At 58.5% G+C, this 16,694-nt stretch overlaps 1 protein-coding gene across 2 annotated transcripts in view; it reads right to left on the bottom strand.

Moving 5' to 3' along the window:
• CLPB (ClpB family mitochondrial disaggregase) overlaps positions 1-16,694 on the bottom strand; it is a 50,718-nt gene that overhangs the window by 5,179 nt on the left and 28,845 nt on the right. For both annotated transcript variants that reach the window (XM_065678979.1, XM_065678978.1), the window contains 6 exons: positions 15,577-15,674; positions 11,803-11,917; positions 5,136-5,213; positions 3,263-3,318; positions 2,291-2,335; positions 1,544-1,705 (listed from right to left, as the gene is read on the bottom strand). In XM_065678979.1, coding sequence (XP_065535051.1) covers positions 1,544-1,705; positions 2,291-2,335; positions 3,263-3,318; positions 5,136-5,213; positions 11,803-11,917; positions 15,577-15,674 — 554 coding nt within the window. The remainder of the gene's footprint in view (positions 1-1,543; positions 1,706-2,290; positions 2,336-3,262; positions 3,319-5,135; positions 5,214-11,802; positions 11,918-15,576; positions 15,675-16,694) is intronic.

Raw genomic sequence — 16,694 nt, 5'->3', positions numbered from 1 at the left:
TGGAATGGGATGAAGGGACCTTAAGGCTCTTCCAGCTCCAACCCCTGCCCCGGGCAGGGACCCCTTCCTCTGGAGCAGCTTGCTCCAAGCCCCTGTGTCCAACCTGGCCTTGAGCACTGCCAGGGATGGGGCAGCCACAGCTTCTCTGGGCACCCTGTGCCAGCGCCTCAGCACCATCACAGGGAAGAGCTTCTGCCTAAGAGCTCATCTCAGTCTCCCCTCGGGCAGGTTCAAGCCATTCCCCTTGGCCTGGCCCTACAGGCCCTTGTCCAAAGCCCCTCTCCAGCTTTCCTGGAGCCCCTTTAGGCACTGGAGCTGCTCTGAGGTCTCATTTCCAAAGGGATGCCCATGGATTCGAGCAGGAGGCAAGCAGTGACTTGCCCTGTCCATGGTCCCAGCCATCCCCATCCAGAACACCCTTGATGGAAGCTCTGGGAAACGCCTCATGGGGTGGGTGTGCTGGTGGGCTCCCCTAACTCAGCCTCCTGCAGCAACACAGCCCAGATGTTCACCTTCAGGTGAGTCAGTCCCAAGCTCCCCATGGGGCTGCCTGGGTGTGCTCGGGGAGGGGGGCTCTGTGGTGGTCTGAAAGCACCATGAGGAATCCCTGTATCCCAGCCCAGACTGGGCTGGAGGGGACTTTAAAGCTCCCCCAGTTCCAGCCCCCTGCTCTGCACCCTGTGCTCAGGCTCTGCCTGTTGCACAGCAGCTTTATTGCCAAGGCGCTGGCGGTGCTGCGAGGCAGGGACGCTCCCCAGCATCGCGCGGCGAGGGCTTTACAGGGCTTTTGTGCTTCTTTGAAGGATTAATAACTCCATTTTTCCTTGCATAGATCACGGGAGCAGCAGCTCAATGGGAAATCAATTCCTGCAGCACGCACTTGACAGGGCAATAACCCAAATGTTAATCTCAAGCACCCAACAAGGATTTGTGTCGTTGTGCTGGAGATCAGCTGCGAGGACGCAAATTGCCTGGGGAGGTCCCGACTTCAGAGGCTTTCTCCTGCTCTCTCTGTTCCACTCTATGGAACGAGAGACCCAAGCCCCTTGCAGGAGGGCTGGGGCCACCCCAGTGGGATGCTGCGGGTGTCATCACCACCGCAGGGCTGGCTTTGGGGGTGATCCCAAGGGATGCTCACAAAGTTCACTGCGTTATAACCATAGCTCAGTTATCCTGCAGGGCTTCTTGGGTTAATCTCATTGGAATTCAGCCCGTGCTTCAAGGCCGGCTTGCATGGGGCTTGGAGCAAGCTGCTCTAGTGGAAGGTGTCCCTGCCTGTGGAGCTGGATGAGCTTTAAAGTCCCTCCAACCCAAACCGTTCCATGAATCTAAGTCAATCCAATCCCCAGGCTTCATCCCCCCGTTTCCAACCCTCCCAGTGGCTTTTCCTTTGCCTGAAGGTAACGCTGACTCCATCAGACCTCAGCACCAGCCTGTGCCCTGGCTGAGTGACAGTGCTCGGAAGGGCCCACTGATGTGGAGCATCCCAGCACATCTCCTGCATCCCTCCTGCCTTGCCCCCGGGCCTGCATCGCGGACGTACCTCATCGAAGAGCTGCAGCATGATGGTGAGGACGTCCGGGTGCGCTTTGTCAACCTCATCGAAGAGCACCACGGCGTTCGGGCACTGCCTCAGCCTCTTGGTGAGCTGCCCCCCCTCCTCGTGGCCCACGTAGCCCGGCGGGGAGCCGATGAACTTGGCAACCTGGGAGGCAGGCACGGGGCACGTGGAGCTCATCCATGGCAGCCACAGTGAAGCCCCCTCGGGAGCCCAGCAGGCAGCCCCCAGCCTTTGGGGCCTTCATCCCAAACCATTCCATGGTTCTCTGATGAAGACCCATCGCAGCAAGGAGCTCAAATCCAAAGGGATTTGCCCCCCCCCCAGCTCTGGGGTGACCCTGGTGTGAGATCCCCCCTCTCCTGCAGTGCCAGCATGGGGTGGGAGGTGGGACAGGAGGGGTGCGCTCTGCACCGCAGTCCTCTGCTCTGCCGGATTCCCCCATTCCCTTCCCAGCTGCTCTTCCCCAAAGCTCCACACTGCACAGACACGGGGTGTTAAAAGCTTCCCTTGCTCCTTGCTCTCTGATCCCAATTTCCTGCTATGTCCCATATTGGGAATGTAGAAGCTGGAGCAAAGCTGCCGCTCTGTTGTGCTCCCCCTTTGCCTCCCCAAACCACTCATCTCCTGGAGAACATGGAAGCAATCCGGGAATGTTCTGGCTGGCACTGCCAGGGTGGGACAACATGGAGCTGGTGGCAGCCTGGAAGCAGGGAGAAGCCATTCACTGACCTCGTGCCTCTCCTGGAACTCCGACATGTCCAGCCTGATGAAGCCCTGCAAGAGAAAGGAACACTTGAGGTGGGGTTGAGGAACTGCTCCAACTTCATCACATTTACAAGGCTCCTCCAGATCCGGGCCGGTGCCTGCAGGGATCAACACACGGATGAGGGGTTCCCAAGGACCGGTGGTGCCGGAGTGGCCACATCCACCCCAGAACACCCGGGGCTGTTGTGAGGAAGAGGAAGGGGGAGACTGAGCTGAGCTCTTAGGCAGAAGCTCCTCCCTGTGAGGGTGCTGAGGCGCTGGCACAGGGTGCCCAGAGAAGCTGTGGCTGCCCCATCCCTGGCAGTGCTCAAGGCCAGGTTGGACACAGGGGCTTGGAGCAAGCTGCTCCAGTGGAAGGGGACCCTGCCCGTGGCAGGGGCTGGAACTGGATCAGCTTTAAGGTCCCTTCATCCCAACCCGTTCCATGTTCCAAGCTAACACAACCTTCAGCACTGAACTGATTCCTCCGCGTGCTGTTTGTCCAGGCATTGACCAACTCCAGGAGCTGGGAATGAAGGTGCCTGAAGCCCAGGAGCTGGGATTTACTGCTTCGGGAAGGCCATCATGGGAGGACGGGGAACAGAAATCAGAACAGGCGCATTCATAGCGTTGTTTTGAGCTGCTCTCTGCAGCTCCCATCCCATACTGTGGCCATTCCCTGCTGGAGGATGCTGGGGACAGGTCCAGGGGGGCTTTTCCCTGCTCCAGCATTCCCCAGTTCTCCATGGGAGAGAGCTGGGCACCTCCCAGAGACTAAATCTCAAGGCTTAAACGTGGAATACCCAGCTCGAAACGCTTGGTGCCTTCAAACCTCACGTCCCTGAGCTACCCCTTACGCAGCCACCACCACCAGGGAGGATGGAACGAGATGAGCTCTAAGATCCCTTCCAACCATCCCATGATGATTCCATGAATCAGCCGAGGGAAGAGTGTTACCTTTTTGACATCCTTATGGATGTACTTGGCTGTCTGCTTGGCCAGCTCCGTTTTACCTGTTCCAGAGAAGAAAAGGCTCCTGTTAACCAGGTCTGTCCATCCTCCTGTGCCAACACCAGGGCTGGCACCACCATCACCAATACAAGTGCTGTCTCCATGCAAACAGACTCAAGATGTTGTGAGATCAGATCCCCTCCTCCCAGTGTGTCCAGTGAGGGAAAAACTTCATTGAACACACAGGTTCTGTTGGAAAAATCCCTGGATCTGCCCAGGAGCCCCTTCCTGCTGCCACCCTGGCACCATTGATGGGTTTCCTGGGGGTCTGTGTCCAGCTCCAGTGCCTAAAGGGGCTGCAGGAAAGCTGGAGAGGGGCTTGGGACAAGGGCCTGTAGGGCCAGGACAAGGGGAATGGCTTGAACCTGCCCGAGGGGAGACTGAGCTGAGCTCTTAGGCAGAAGCTCTTCCCTGGGAGGGTGCTGAGGCGCTGGCACAGGGTGCCCAGAGAAGCTGCGGCTGCCCCATCCCTGGCAGTGCTCGAGGCCAGGTTGGACACAGGGGCTTGGAGCAAGCTGCTCCAGTGGAAGGGGTCCCTGCCCGGGGCAGGGGTTGGAGCTGGAGGAGCTTTAAGGTCCCTTCATCCCAGCCCATTCCTTGATTCCCTGATTCCCAGGTTCACTGCACTATCACACATCCCTGCAGCTCTGCCGGCAGCGATGGCTTTAGTGGCTGGGTCTGAGGATCATGGAATGAGATCAGCACAGAAGCGCTGCAAACATGGGAACTGAGCCAGAACTCAGCATCCTGGTGCAGTTCAACCTTTGTCCACTTTGGCTCTTGCTGGGTTGTGGGTCCCCACATGTGAGCATGTAGGTCCAGACGTGCTCTTACACACAGGGTATGAACGTAAGTGAATCAGGATGGATCCTTAACTTAGAACCATGGAATGGTTTGGGTTGAAGGGACCTTAAAGCTCCTCCAGCTCCAACCCCTGCCCCGGGCAGGGACCCCTTTCACTGGAGCAGCTTGCTCCAAGCCCCTGTGTCCAACCTGGCCTTGAGCACTGCCAGGGATGGGGCAGCCACAGCTTCTCAGTGCTTTCCTGTTGCAATATTCCTTTTTATGGGAGTAAAAGTAGTGGAAAACCCCTCCATGGACACACAGAGGAGTTGAAGAGCTGCAGGTCACATCACTGAGCCTCTACAAGGACTGCAGTGAAGTCCCAAACCTATTGGTTTTATAGAGCTTTATACAACTCCTCTTGAGTTAACACCCGGCTCCAGGCCAGGCAGTGATCCATAGATCCCTGTGTGCATCCCTGCCCTGACCCCGCCAGCCCCAGCCCCTTCCCGAGGCTGAGGGATGCAGCGGATGCAGGAGGAGCACTGGGGTTGTTGCAGGTGTCACTTTGGACACTTTAAAGCCGCTTTGGCTCTTTCGTTCCCTGCCTGAAAGTCATCGTGGCCATTCCATGAAGGGATTAAGTGTTCTGTTACTTTTCCTTGTGCTTGAGGACAAATACTATGGGAGTCAATGAAATCCCATCATTCCAAGGCCTCCTGTGTCCATAGGAGTGAGACAGCAGAGGCTGGAGCTGCCAGCAGCAGCTTCCTGCTCTCACCTCTCCCATGGAGGCATAAACCTTTTCCTGGGAAAACTGCCCCTTTTGGAGTGGGATAACTCAGCGTGAAGCTGCTTGTGCCCTGCCTGGGACCTGCTGGGGGTTATCCTGCGGGATCCTGGACCAGCTGGAGGGATGCAACACTTAAACTGGTGTTTTAGGAGAGCTCCGTGTGAAGCAAAGAGAGAAGGGGCTGCGCTGGGCCTGAGGAGCAGCCCCGGCCCCTCCATCCCTCTGGCACAGCCCAATCCTTACCTATTCCAGAGGATCCCAGGAACAGAAAGACGAGCGGGTGCTCCTCATCATACCAGCCGTTCTCCTTCCTCCGAATGGCTGCGCTTAAAGACAATGGGAACAACAAAAAGGAGGAAGGGGAGGGAGGGAAGGGGGGGAAAAGGCAAATAAATCAATGCCACAGAAGCAGGGATAATTATCACTAAGTACACACTCTGTTTTCCTGCTCTCTCCCCACTCAAAGTCCTCGCTGCCATTAGTGCCATCTAATTCGATTAGGCAGGCACGGCCCCAGAGACACCTAATCAGGTTAGCATGGATTGGGAAAGCTGCCCAGAGCAGATCGCGGATAAAGTTTTCCAGGATGTGCACTCAGTGTTGCCAGGGAGACGGGAGGGAGGGGGGACAGGGAGGGATGGAGGGAGGGATGGAGCGGTACTGGTGCAGTGATGCTGCACCACACCAGCAGGTCCGAGGAGGTTTGTGCGTTATTCCTTGAGTGGGAATGGGAAGAGGAAGGGGATTGAAGGAGCGGGGCAAGGCTGGAAGGGCTGGGAAAGGAGAGTTTGTGTGTCTCTCTGGATGGCAATATCCACCGGGATCCAGCTCTGCTCTGGAGCCAGGCTGAGAGAGCTGGGCTGGGGCAGCCTGGACAAGAGAAGGCTCCTGAAGGGGAGACCTGAGAGCAGCTCCAGTGCCTAAAGGGGCTGCAGGGAACCTGGAGAGGGGCTTGGGACAAGGGCCTGTAGGGCCAGGCCAAGGGGAATGGCTTGAACCTGCCCGAGGGGAGACTGAGCTGAGCTCTTAGGCAGAAGCTCTTCCCTGTGAGGGTGCTGAGGCGCTGGCACAGGGTGCCCAGAGAAGCTGTGGCTGCCCCATCCCTGGCAGTGCTCAAGGCCAGGTTGGACACAGGGGCTTGGAGCAAGCTGGAGATGTGAAGGGAAAATCCATGTCCGGAGGTTACCAGCGGGAGGTTTGGGATTGACGGGACCACAGGCATGAAGCATCTCCACAAAAGCAGAGAACTCGCTCATCCAGGAGCCGCAGGAACCTGCTCCAGGGGCTGGATGAGAGGATTCAATCTGGGAATGAGGCAGGCTGGGTTTTGTAATGAGGGTGAGTCAGCACTGCAGCAGGAGTGCGGCTGGATCCCGAATCCTTGTGGAGCCTGTGGAGAAGGTGGGAAGAACCCTGCAAGGAGGTGCCTGGAGGTGAAGTTTGCATCACTCTGCAATGCAGGAGTCAGCCTAAAGAGCCGAAAAAGCCCAGTTTAACCCTAAAATCCAAGGCACATCCACCCAATGGAACGGGATGGAGCACGGGGATTGGGAATTCAGTGGAAGCCGAGGCCCAGCACAATGAGGACGTGACATTTCGTGTCTGGCTGCAATCAAGATGCATGACCCATCCCTTGGCCGCTCTAACACGTCCTGACTCCTGCCAAGGCTTAATCAGGCTGGGCTTAGAGCCAGGCTCTGCCTTACCCTGCCCGGGGGGGCAGCTCAGCCCCATGGACCAGCTCCAGCAGCAGGCAGGGATTTGTCCCCTTGGCCATGGTGGTTGATGTGGTGGTGAACATCTCCTCCTCCAACTGGGACCAGTGGCCCCAGTGGGGACCATGGGGATCCAGACTGGGCCCAGCGCTGCTCAGTGTCTTCGTAAGTGCTGTGGATGACGGGATCAAGTGTTCCCTGATGACACCAAACTGAGTGGGGAAGGGGGCACTTGGGAAGGGAGAGCTGGGACTGTTCAGCTGGAGAAGAGAAGGCGCAGGGAGCCCTGATCCATGTGCCAGGAGGTCAGTGTGGCTGCAGAGAAGGTGGAGGCTCCCTTTGGACAAGGAGTCCCATGGAAAGCCGAGGGGTGAAGGGCACAAGTTACTGCTGGGAGATTCCCCCTGGACACAAGAGGAGAATCATTGCCACTGAGAGCAAGGAGCCACTGGAATAACCTGCCCAGGGAAGTGGTGACTCCCCAGGGTTGGACACTGCTCAGATGGGGCTGCCCAGGGTGCTGGGCATCCAGTGTGGGTCACGCTGTGCCTGGAGAGGTTGGAGCAGATGATCCTTGAGGTCCCTTCCACTGGGATTCCAGGATTCCATGAAATCACAGGCAGCATCCACATCACCCCCACTGAAGAGCCAGCACAGGAGGAACAAGAGGAGATGCCCACGGCATGGAGGTGCAGGGGGTGTCTGTGTGATCCCAAAGCTGCTCCAATGTCCCCTGCACACCTCCCAGAGCATCCCACCATGGCCTGTGCTCCGTCCCTGCCCTTTATGGCAGCAAAGCTGAGGTCAGCCACGCGGGTGGATATATTTCCTGCAGGATTGATGGGGAATAACAGGACCACTGACAGTGTCTGCAGCATCTCAGCTAATAAAGGTAATAAAGCTCTGCTCCAGGGCATGGAGTGACCACGGGCAGGGTCAGCACGTTCAATGGTCTGCAGGCAGCCAGGTTAAGTGTTAAGTGTTGTCTCTTTTCACTCCCCTCTCCAGCAGCATCCTGGATTTTATGGATAAACACTCATCTTGCTCATCACAACTCCAGGGATATAAAGCATCCCATAAAACACAACTACCATGGAGCTAGTGCTGTGATCCTGGCTGGAAGGGGTTGGGCATTAGTTAGAGCCATCAATGGCGTGACGAGATGGAAAACCTCTGCTACAAGGAGCCTTAAACCGATGATTCCAGCTCCAAATGCTCTTGAGGTCCTGGCTGCCATCAGAAAGGGGCCACCAAGCCCCCTGCTCCAGCAGCTCCAGCCATGGGAGGCTCTTGAGGGGTGGCCACCAGCATCATGAGGAGGAGCAGAGCTGCTGTGCTAAGGCTGGAGCAGGCCTTTGTGTGGATAGGAAGGGGGAGAACCTCAACCCGGGGAGCCCGGGGGGCTCCTCTCCTCAGGCTCTGCACCCACAAGGCAGCCTCCAGCCCTGCTGGTGGTGGCCATGCAGGAGCCCACGCTGTGCCTCTTGGAAAGGCGTCCCCTTCCCATTGGGAACATGGGGGGGGGCAGGAAGAGCTCCAGGTCACTGTGCTCTGCTGGCATCTCATGAAGGCACCTGAGCCCCCACGGCCGAGCGAGGAGGTTGATGATGACGCCGGGGCCTTCTTCTCTGGAGCCATTTCCAGTGATGCTGTGGTGCTCTCACTTGATTTTGGCCATCAGTAACGGCGCGAGCGCGGCGCGGGGTCTCCGAGAGGCCCTTCAGCTCTCTATTGAACTGATAAATTCACTGTATTACTTTACACAAATCAATACCCTCGCAGTTCTCAGCCCTTGATGTGACCAAAATTGGTTTCAGCCAATTTGTGAGCGTAATAAATGTCCATTTATCAAATCAATTCATTCAGGGGAGCTGCTCGAACCGCCCGGGTCGGGGTACGTGGGGTGAGCGATCCAGGTCTGCACCCGCTGCGGGATCGCTCGTCTCCATCCAGGATCGGCCCAGGGCTGACCACATCCCAAAGGAACTGATCCAGCCCCACTGCTGGTGGCACTGCGATGTCGGAGATGAACCTCAAACTATCCCAAAGCTGCTCCAAGCAGAGCCCGACCTGACCGGAGTGTAAGAACTTTACACAAGGAAACGTAGGAGCCAGGAAGGATCCGACCAGAGGAGGCCACGGAGCCGCTGCGAGGGCTGGAGCAGCTCTGCTCTGGAGCCAGGCTGAGAGAGCTGGGCTGGGGCAGCCTGGACAAGAGAAGGCTCCTGAAGGGGAGACCTGAGAGCAGCTCCAGTGCCTGAAGGGGCTGCAGGGAACCTGGAGAGGGGCTTGGGACAAGGGCCTGTAGGGCCAGGCCAAGGGGAATGGCTTGAACCTGCCCGAGGGGAGACTGAGCTGAGCTCTTGGGCAGAAGCACTTCCCTGGGAGGGTGCTGAGGCGCTGGCCCAGGGTGCCCAGAGAAGCTGTGGCTGCCCCATCCCTGGCAGTGCTCAAGGCCAGGTTGGACACAGGGGCTTGGAGCAAGCTGCTCCAGTGGAAGGGGTCCCTGCCCATGGCAGGGGTTGGAGCTGGAGGAGCTTTAAGGTCCCTTCACCCCAGACCACTCTGATTCTATGATCCTCGGAGGATGATCCCCACTCCCCATTTCCCTGCAGCTCGGGCTCATCCCAACGCTCTCCCTGCTCAACGCGCTCAGAATTCACCATTCGGACCCAGACGCAGGTTTTCTGCTCCCCCTTTCTCCAAACCCTCTGCACCCCAAACCAAGCCACACTTTTCCTTCCTTGCTCCTCCTCATCCAGCTGCAGGAAGAGCTGGAGCAGCTTCATGCAATCCCCGAGCTCTGGAACAGCAGCACTGGGCAGGGCTGGTGCTGGAGCTGGAGCCAGCCTCTACATGCCCATGGGCTGGCAAACGCTGTGTATCCCATAGGAGGGGTGATGGAGCTGTAAAAGGTTTGTGGGGATTTACACCAGAGGTGTTTGTGCTCCGGTGGGATATTTAGGAGATGGGATAACAAAACTTATGTATAGAATCATGGGATGGGGTGGGTTGGAAGGATGCTTAAAGCTCCTCCAGCTCTCCTGCCCCTGTGGATTCCAGTCAGGAATCATCACTCACCTCCCCACTGCTCTGCTGAGCTCTATCCTGCTTCCCACAGCCGAGCTCACCTCTATCCCATGGGAAGGGTTTCTCCCCTCTGTGGTAGTGGTGCCAAGCACCAGCTCCGTGTGAGCATTCCCAGTGCACCGGCCCTCCACACAAACCCCAGAGCACACGTTCCCTTTGTATTCCCATCTGAGCCCCTCTGGAGAGTGTTTGGATCATGCAGCGAGTGATGGATTAAATCAGATTATTCAATTAAGGGCCGGGTTATACATTAAACAGCTCAGCAGGCTCGCCTAATCCCGGGATGTGCACTTTGGGAAGCGTCCTAGTGACAAACTGGGGAGCAGGAGGCCACGAAGTGGGAGCAAATCCAGCAGGGAATGAGTGAAATCACCCCAAAAGCAGAGGGCAAGGGGCTGGAAGGAAAACCCATGCCTCCAAATTCCCTCTTCCTGAGAGAAAACAGCAGGAACGGGGCAGAAGGGAGAGGGGAGGAGGGGCCGGAGCCTCTCCCGCTACCTTTGCCTCTGATATCCCGAGGCTGCGGTGGGTGGGGGGGGATCCAGCACATTCCCTCTAATTCAATAAGAGAAACCTCCATAAAGGCAGCTGCTCTAATGGGCAGCAGCACCACCTGTGTCAGGAGCAGCAGCACCATCAATCACAGCGCCGGGCTCGCCCCGCTCCTGCCCCCAGGCGCCGCAGCAGCACCGGGCCCGCTGCGCTGTGCGGCTCCTGCCCGGCTCCCATCACCCACGGCTCCTCTTTGTTACCTCCTGCAGCACCCAGGGCAGCCCTGCCCTGCCTCGACCCGGGCTCCCCTCGCTGCTCCTGGGACGGGCCAAGGAGTTATATCAGGATGGGGAGGCTTTGCAGACTGACCCTCGGATTTCACAGCCAAGGAATGGGCTGAAGGGAGCTCAGAGCTCATCCAGGACCCCTTCCACTGGAGCAGCTTGCTCCAAGCCCCTGTGTCCAACCTGACCTTGAGCACTGCCAGGGATGGGGCAGCCACAGCTTCTCTGGGCACCCTGTGCCAGTGCCTCAGCACCCTCACAGGGAAGAGCTTCTGCCTAAGAGCTCAGCTCGGTCTCCCCTCGGGCAGGTTCAAGCCATTCCCCTTGCTCTATCCTGGGTTCTGAGAGGCTGCCCCATGGAAAAGCACCTGCAATGAACAGCCAGGACCCATCTTCTCCTTTCCCCTCCTGGCTGGGGCCGTGTGCTCCATGATGTGCACTGGTTGGACCCTGGCTGGTGCCTGCAGTGAGACACAGAGCTCAAAGCTCCCCAGGGCTCAGCGCCCGTCCTGGAGCTCGCGGGGCTCCCAGCTCCCTGCCCTGGGTCACCCCGCGCAGGGGATCTGCTGCCACAGCCATGGGGTAGGTTTGCAGGGGGAGGTAACAGCATGTCCTGGGCTAAGGGAGTCAGCCACCATCCTGCTCTGCTCTGCAGATGCCCAGCACCCTTTTGTCTCAGTGATTACCATAACGAAGTTATGCTCCGAGCAACTGTCAGGGCTCATCTCATGTCTGTGGCTTCTGTTGGGGCCCACGTGCCTAAAAGCTGCTCTGGGTTTAACGTCAGCTCCAGCACTCTCTGATGGAAGCATCCTCAAACCTTGCTGCACACCACGAGAGCCCAGCTCACTACAGGAAAGCTGGAGAGGGGCTTGGGACAAGGGCCTGTAGGGCCAGGCCAAGGGGAATGGCTTGAACCTGCCCGAGGGGAGACTGAGCTGAGCTCTTAGGCAGAAGCTCTTCCCTGGGAGGGTGCTGAGGCGCTGGCACAGGGTGCCCAGAGAAGCTGTGGCTGCCCCATCCCTGGCAGTGCTCAAGGCCAGGTTGGACACAGGGGCTTGGAGCAAGCTGCTCCAGTGGAAGGGGTCCCTGCCCGGGGCAGGGGTTGGGGCTGGAGGGGCTTTATGCTCCCTTCATCCCAACCCATTCCATGTTTCCATGACTCTGTGAAGGGCTCTCTCCCCCAGCCAAGATATCCCTGCTGGACCACATCATGAGTCCGCCCCCACCTCAATGACTCACTCGGATGCAGCCTCAGGTCAAGTCCCGAGGGAGCACCGTGCCCTGCCTGTGGGGCAGGGGATGTGCGATGGATGAGCAGGGTCCTACCTGCTCCCACCGTGGCAATGGCGCTCTCCTGGCCGATGATGTGCTCCTTGAGCCGCTGCTCCAGCGGGAACCTCCGGCGTTCCTCCACCTCCCTCCTGCGCTGCTCCTCCTGGAACTGGGGCAGGGAGGAAAACGTTGGGATCAGAGGCTTTTCCAAGCAACAGCACAAACATCAAGGGGGTGCATGGAGCTCTTCCTGCCTAGGTGGAATTCCGCTCCAGGCACTGGGAAGCAGGCACAGCTCATCCTAAGGAGCTCTCATCCTGGTATAAGCTCATATGTAAAAAGAAAGCCTTGGCTATTCCACTTGGATTTGCTTTCCCACCCTCCACATGCCTCTCATTCAGCCTCCAAGCTCTTCCCGCAGGGCTGTGTCCTGGTGGGAATGCTGGGAAGCAGACATGCTGCTTTGGAGAAGGACCCTCCGCAGCATGGAGGAAACACTGGGAAAAGCTCTGCTTTGGGAGACTGGCTTCCCTCTGCTCCAGAGGAGGCATCCATCCTGCTCCAGAGGAACAGGGATTCACACACTGCTCCCACCCCGACCATTGCCCAGCGGGATGGGCTATGTTTGCCACGCCAGAGCTGGCCAAGGACAGAACATAATCATGGAATCCTGGAATCCCAGGGGAAGGAGCCTCAGGAATCACCTGCTCCAACCTCTCCCCGCACAGCGTGACCCACACTGGATGCCCAGCACCCTGGGCAGCCCCATCTGAGCAGTGTCCAACCCTGGGGAGTCACCACTTCCCTGGGCAGGTTATTCCAGTGGCTGCTTGCTCTCAGTGGCAATGATTCTCCTCTTGTGTCCAGGGGGAATCTCCCAGCAGTAATTTGTGCCCTTCACCCCTCGGCTTTCCATGGGACTCCTTGTCCAAAGGGAGCCTCCACCTTCCCTGCAGCCACACTGACCTCCTGGCACATGGATCAGGGCTCCCTGCGCCTTCTCTTCTCCAGCTGAACAGCCCCAGCTCTCGCAGCCTTTCCTCACTGCTGCCCAGCCCTTGGGCCATCGCTGTGGCCCTTCTCTGGCCCCTCTCCAGCCTGGCCACAGCTTTGCTGTGCAGCAGGACCCGACCTGACCCCATGTTCCAGGGGTGCCCTGCCCAGCGCCGAGCACAGTGGGACAATGGCACCTTCATCCCTGTGGGGATGCCCTTGGGGATGCTCCCAGCACCCTGCTGGGTTTCTTGGCTCAGCTGCTCACTGCTCACTCCTATGGAGCTGGGGCCCCCCAGGGCCCTTTCCCAGAGCTGCTCCAGCCTGGGCTGTGCACAAGGATCCCATAGGGTCTGCAGATGGAGGAGCCACCCCTGAGCCCAGCCGCCTGAAGGGGAAACCCCTGTAACAAACCACGGTGTGGTCACAGTTGGATGCTGCTCCCACATCCCGAGTGGATAACCCCATCCAGCCCCACTTCCAGCGCTTCCTGGGTGAGCAGTGCCTGACAGGAGGCAAAACCCCCAAATAAAGAGCAAACACTCCAGCTCCGGCTGGTGCCAGCAACCCCATGTGTATGAGATGCCATCAGCCTTTGTACGGGGCAATAACTTCCCTGTGGGTCCCAGTGGAGCAGCTCCATGGAACAGACCATGGGATGAAGGGACCTTAGAGCCCATCCAGCCCCAGCCCCTGCCACGGGCAGGGACCCCTTCCACTGGAGCAGCTTGCTCCAAGCCCCTGTGTCCAACCTGGCCTTGAGCACTGCCAGGGATGGGGCAGCCACAGCTTCTCTGGGCACCCTGTGCCAGCGCCTCAGCACCCTCACAGGGAAGAGCTTCTGCCTAAGAGCTCAGCTCAGTCTCCCCTCGGGCAGGTTCAAGCCATTCCCCTTGGCCTGGCCCTACAGGCCCTTGTCCCAAGCCCCTCTCCAGCTTTCCTGCAGCCCCTTTAGGCACTGGAGCTGCTCTCGGGTCCTGTTTGCTCTTTAAAGGCCATAACAGACAGTTTGGGACGAGGAAACAGACACAAGCTCCAGGTCTGCAGGTCCTCGCTGCTGCCTGCAGGGAGAGAGCTGTGAGAAGGGGAACTGGGGCTCATCCTGCCTGAAAGACTCCTTCCAGTCCTGCTGGAGATGGGAGAGATGGATCTGACCCGGCCTGGTGCACACAAGGAGGGGTTCAATGGCAAAGAGAGACTTGTAAGAGCCAAGGACTCTCCATCAGGGACTGCAGTGACAGGACAAGGGGTGATGGGTTCAGACTGAAACAGGTGAGGTTCAGATTGGATCTAAGGAGGAAATTCTTCCCTGTGAGGGTGCTGAGGCACTGGAATGGGTTGCCCAGGGAAGGTGTGAATGCCCCATCCCTGGCAGTGTTCAAGGCCAGGTTGGATGGAGCCTTGCATGACCTGGTTTAGTGTGAGATGCCCATGGCACAGATTTGGAACTGGATGGTAAGGTCCTTCCCAATCCTATTCCATGATTCTGTGACTCTGAGGCTGCTGGGACCGCTTCCTCCTGCTTGCACAGAGAAGACACAAGGTTTGGGTGCTGCTCCCTGCCTTTTAGCCCTGGATACAGGAGAGGCCACTCCAACTCGACCACGGTGTCCTGCAGCGTGCACCAGGTCCGAGCGCCAGCACCGGGCGCGTGTGCTCTGGTGCAGGGAGCATGCGGAGCATCCCTGCTCGTGCAGGCAGAAGGGGCCATCCAAATAAATTAAACATACATATGAAACCTCCTTGTTCTTCTGGCAGCGGGCTATGTAAATCACAGCTAGGGGATGTGCCCAGCCCATAACAGTGCTGCCAATTCATTCTCCTGCAGTGATTAAAATGAGCAATTCCTCCTCAAAGACTCTCTGTGGAGCACGGAGACCGGAGCGGCTGCAGCCCCCTGAGCACCACGTCCCCCCCAGCTCCGTATCCATCACCAGCCGCCTGCTCCCGCTCCCCGTTTACAGACAAGAGCTCTGTCTCCAGCAGGAACATTCCATAGATCTATGTCCTTCCTCTCCTCCCTCCATTCGTTCAGCATTAAACCCAGCGCTGCTTCGTGCTGTTACGGGCAGGCTCCTTCCCCAGGGCTGGCTCCAGAGAGCGCTCACCCAGCACACGATTCCCACCTCATCATCCTCCTTGTGACGTTCCCATAGTTTATTCCCAACTTTTGGTGCTGGAAGGAGGGGATGGGATCCACATGGACCTGGTGGGACCATGTGAACCATATGGAGCTCAACCAGGCCAAGGGCAAGGTCCTGTGCATGGACCAGGGCAATCCCAGCAGAAGCACAGGCTGGGGGAGATGGGATGGAGCCTGAGGGGAAGGGCCTGGGGTGCTGGGTGAGGAGGAGCTCCCCATGATCCCATCCCTGGCAGTGCTCAAGGCCAGGTTGGACACAGGGGCTTGGAGCAAGCTGCTCCAGTGGAAGGGGTCCCTGCCCGGGGCAGGGGTTGGAGCTGGAGGAGCTTTAAGGTCCCTTCATCCCAACCCGTTCCATGACTCCATGACTCTCCGCCATGGTGCGCTCCAGCCCACTCAAGGACACCGGATTCTCAGACCTGTTTCTTTTTACCATGAATTTCAGACCCGAATCAACCACTGATTTCCTCTGGTTTTGCCATGGGGCTCCAGAACAGCTTCTGCCCCTCTGCCCCCACCTTCCGAGGAAGACCAGGGAGTGGAGGACACACATCCATGTACCCGGAACACTGCAGGAATGGGCTTTTCCCCTTAGGCATCATGGTTTGGATTCATACAGCTCTTGGGTGTGCTAGGCTGTTCCAGGTCACCCTAACCTGGAACCTGGGAGCGCGGAGCGAACCGGGGCTCACCTTTGTCTCTGCTGCTTTCAGGAGGTCCTTGACCTCCCCATCCCGGGCGTAGTCCAGGGGGGTATGGCCCATCTCGTTCTTCTGCAGCGGGTTGGCACCTGAGGGGAGGAAGAAATGGATGGGATCAGGGACTGGAGCCAAGTCCTGCGGCAGAAGGAGCAGGAAGCACCCACTGGGCATCCTCGAGTCCGCTCCTGAGCTGTGCTCCAAAGGGAATCTGCATCGGAGAGGGGCAATGTCCAACCAGCGGTTACACACACGGGTGTTCAAGGAATAGGGAAGGGAATTGGCCCTGCTAACAACGGCTCGGCAGGGAAGGGCTGCAGTGGTCACCAGCCTTCACAAAGGCTCCCAGGGGACCACTCCGGCCTCAAGAGGAGGTGCTGCCCATCCCCTGGGAGAGGCACAGGAGCTGGGGATGCTGAGAGCTGCAGAGCAGCGGCCACCATGGCCCCCCCAGGAGGGGAAGCCCCCCCGGCTCCGGAGCACAGCGCTCCCAGGAGGGTGAGGAGCCCATGCAGGGAGGCGGACGGGGAGCACAGCACCGGGGGTGCTGGAGAGGAGCAGCTCAGGACCCGGCTTTAGTGAGTGCTGGAGCCCAAAACCACCCCCGTGTGCTGGGGGCACCCCCAGAGCAGGAGCAGCAGCTCAGGGAGGGGATCCTGCCCCTCTGCTGCAGGAAGGAGAGACCTGAGAGCAGCTCCAGTGCCTGAAGGGGCTGCAGGAAACCTGGAGAGGGGCTTGGGACAAGGGCCTGTAGGGCCAGGCCAAGGGGAATGGCTTGGAAGGGGCTTGGAGCAAGCTGCTCAATGGAAGTGGTCCCTGCCCGTGGCAGGGGTTGGAGCTGGAGAGGCTTTAAGGTCCCTTCAACCCACCCCATCCCATGATTCTATACGCAAGTTTTGCTATCCCATCTCCTAAATATCCCACTGGAGCACGAACACCTCTGGTGTAAATCCCCACCAACCTCTTACAGCTCCATCACCTCCCCTATGGGATGCACAGCGTTTGCCAGCCCGTGGGCATGTAGAGGCTGGCTCCAGCTCCAGCACCAGCCCTGCCCGGTGCTGCTGTTCCAGAGCTCGGGGATTGCATGAAGCTGCTCCAGCTCTTCCTGC

This window comes from Lathamus discolor, chromosome 4, assembly GCF_037157495.1.
Source record: "Lathamus discolor isolate bLatDis1 chromosome 4, bLatDis1.hap1, whole genome shotgun sequence".
NCBI classification, from domain to species: Eukaryota; Metazoa; Chordata; class Aves; order Psittaciformes; family Psittacidae; genus Lathamus; species Lathamus discolor.
This window is presented reverse-complemented; position numbering and strand designations above follow the sequence as displayed.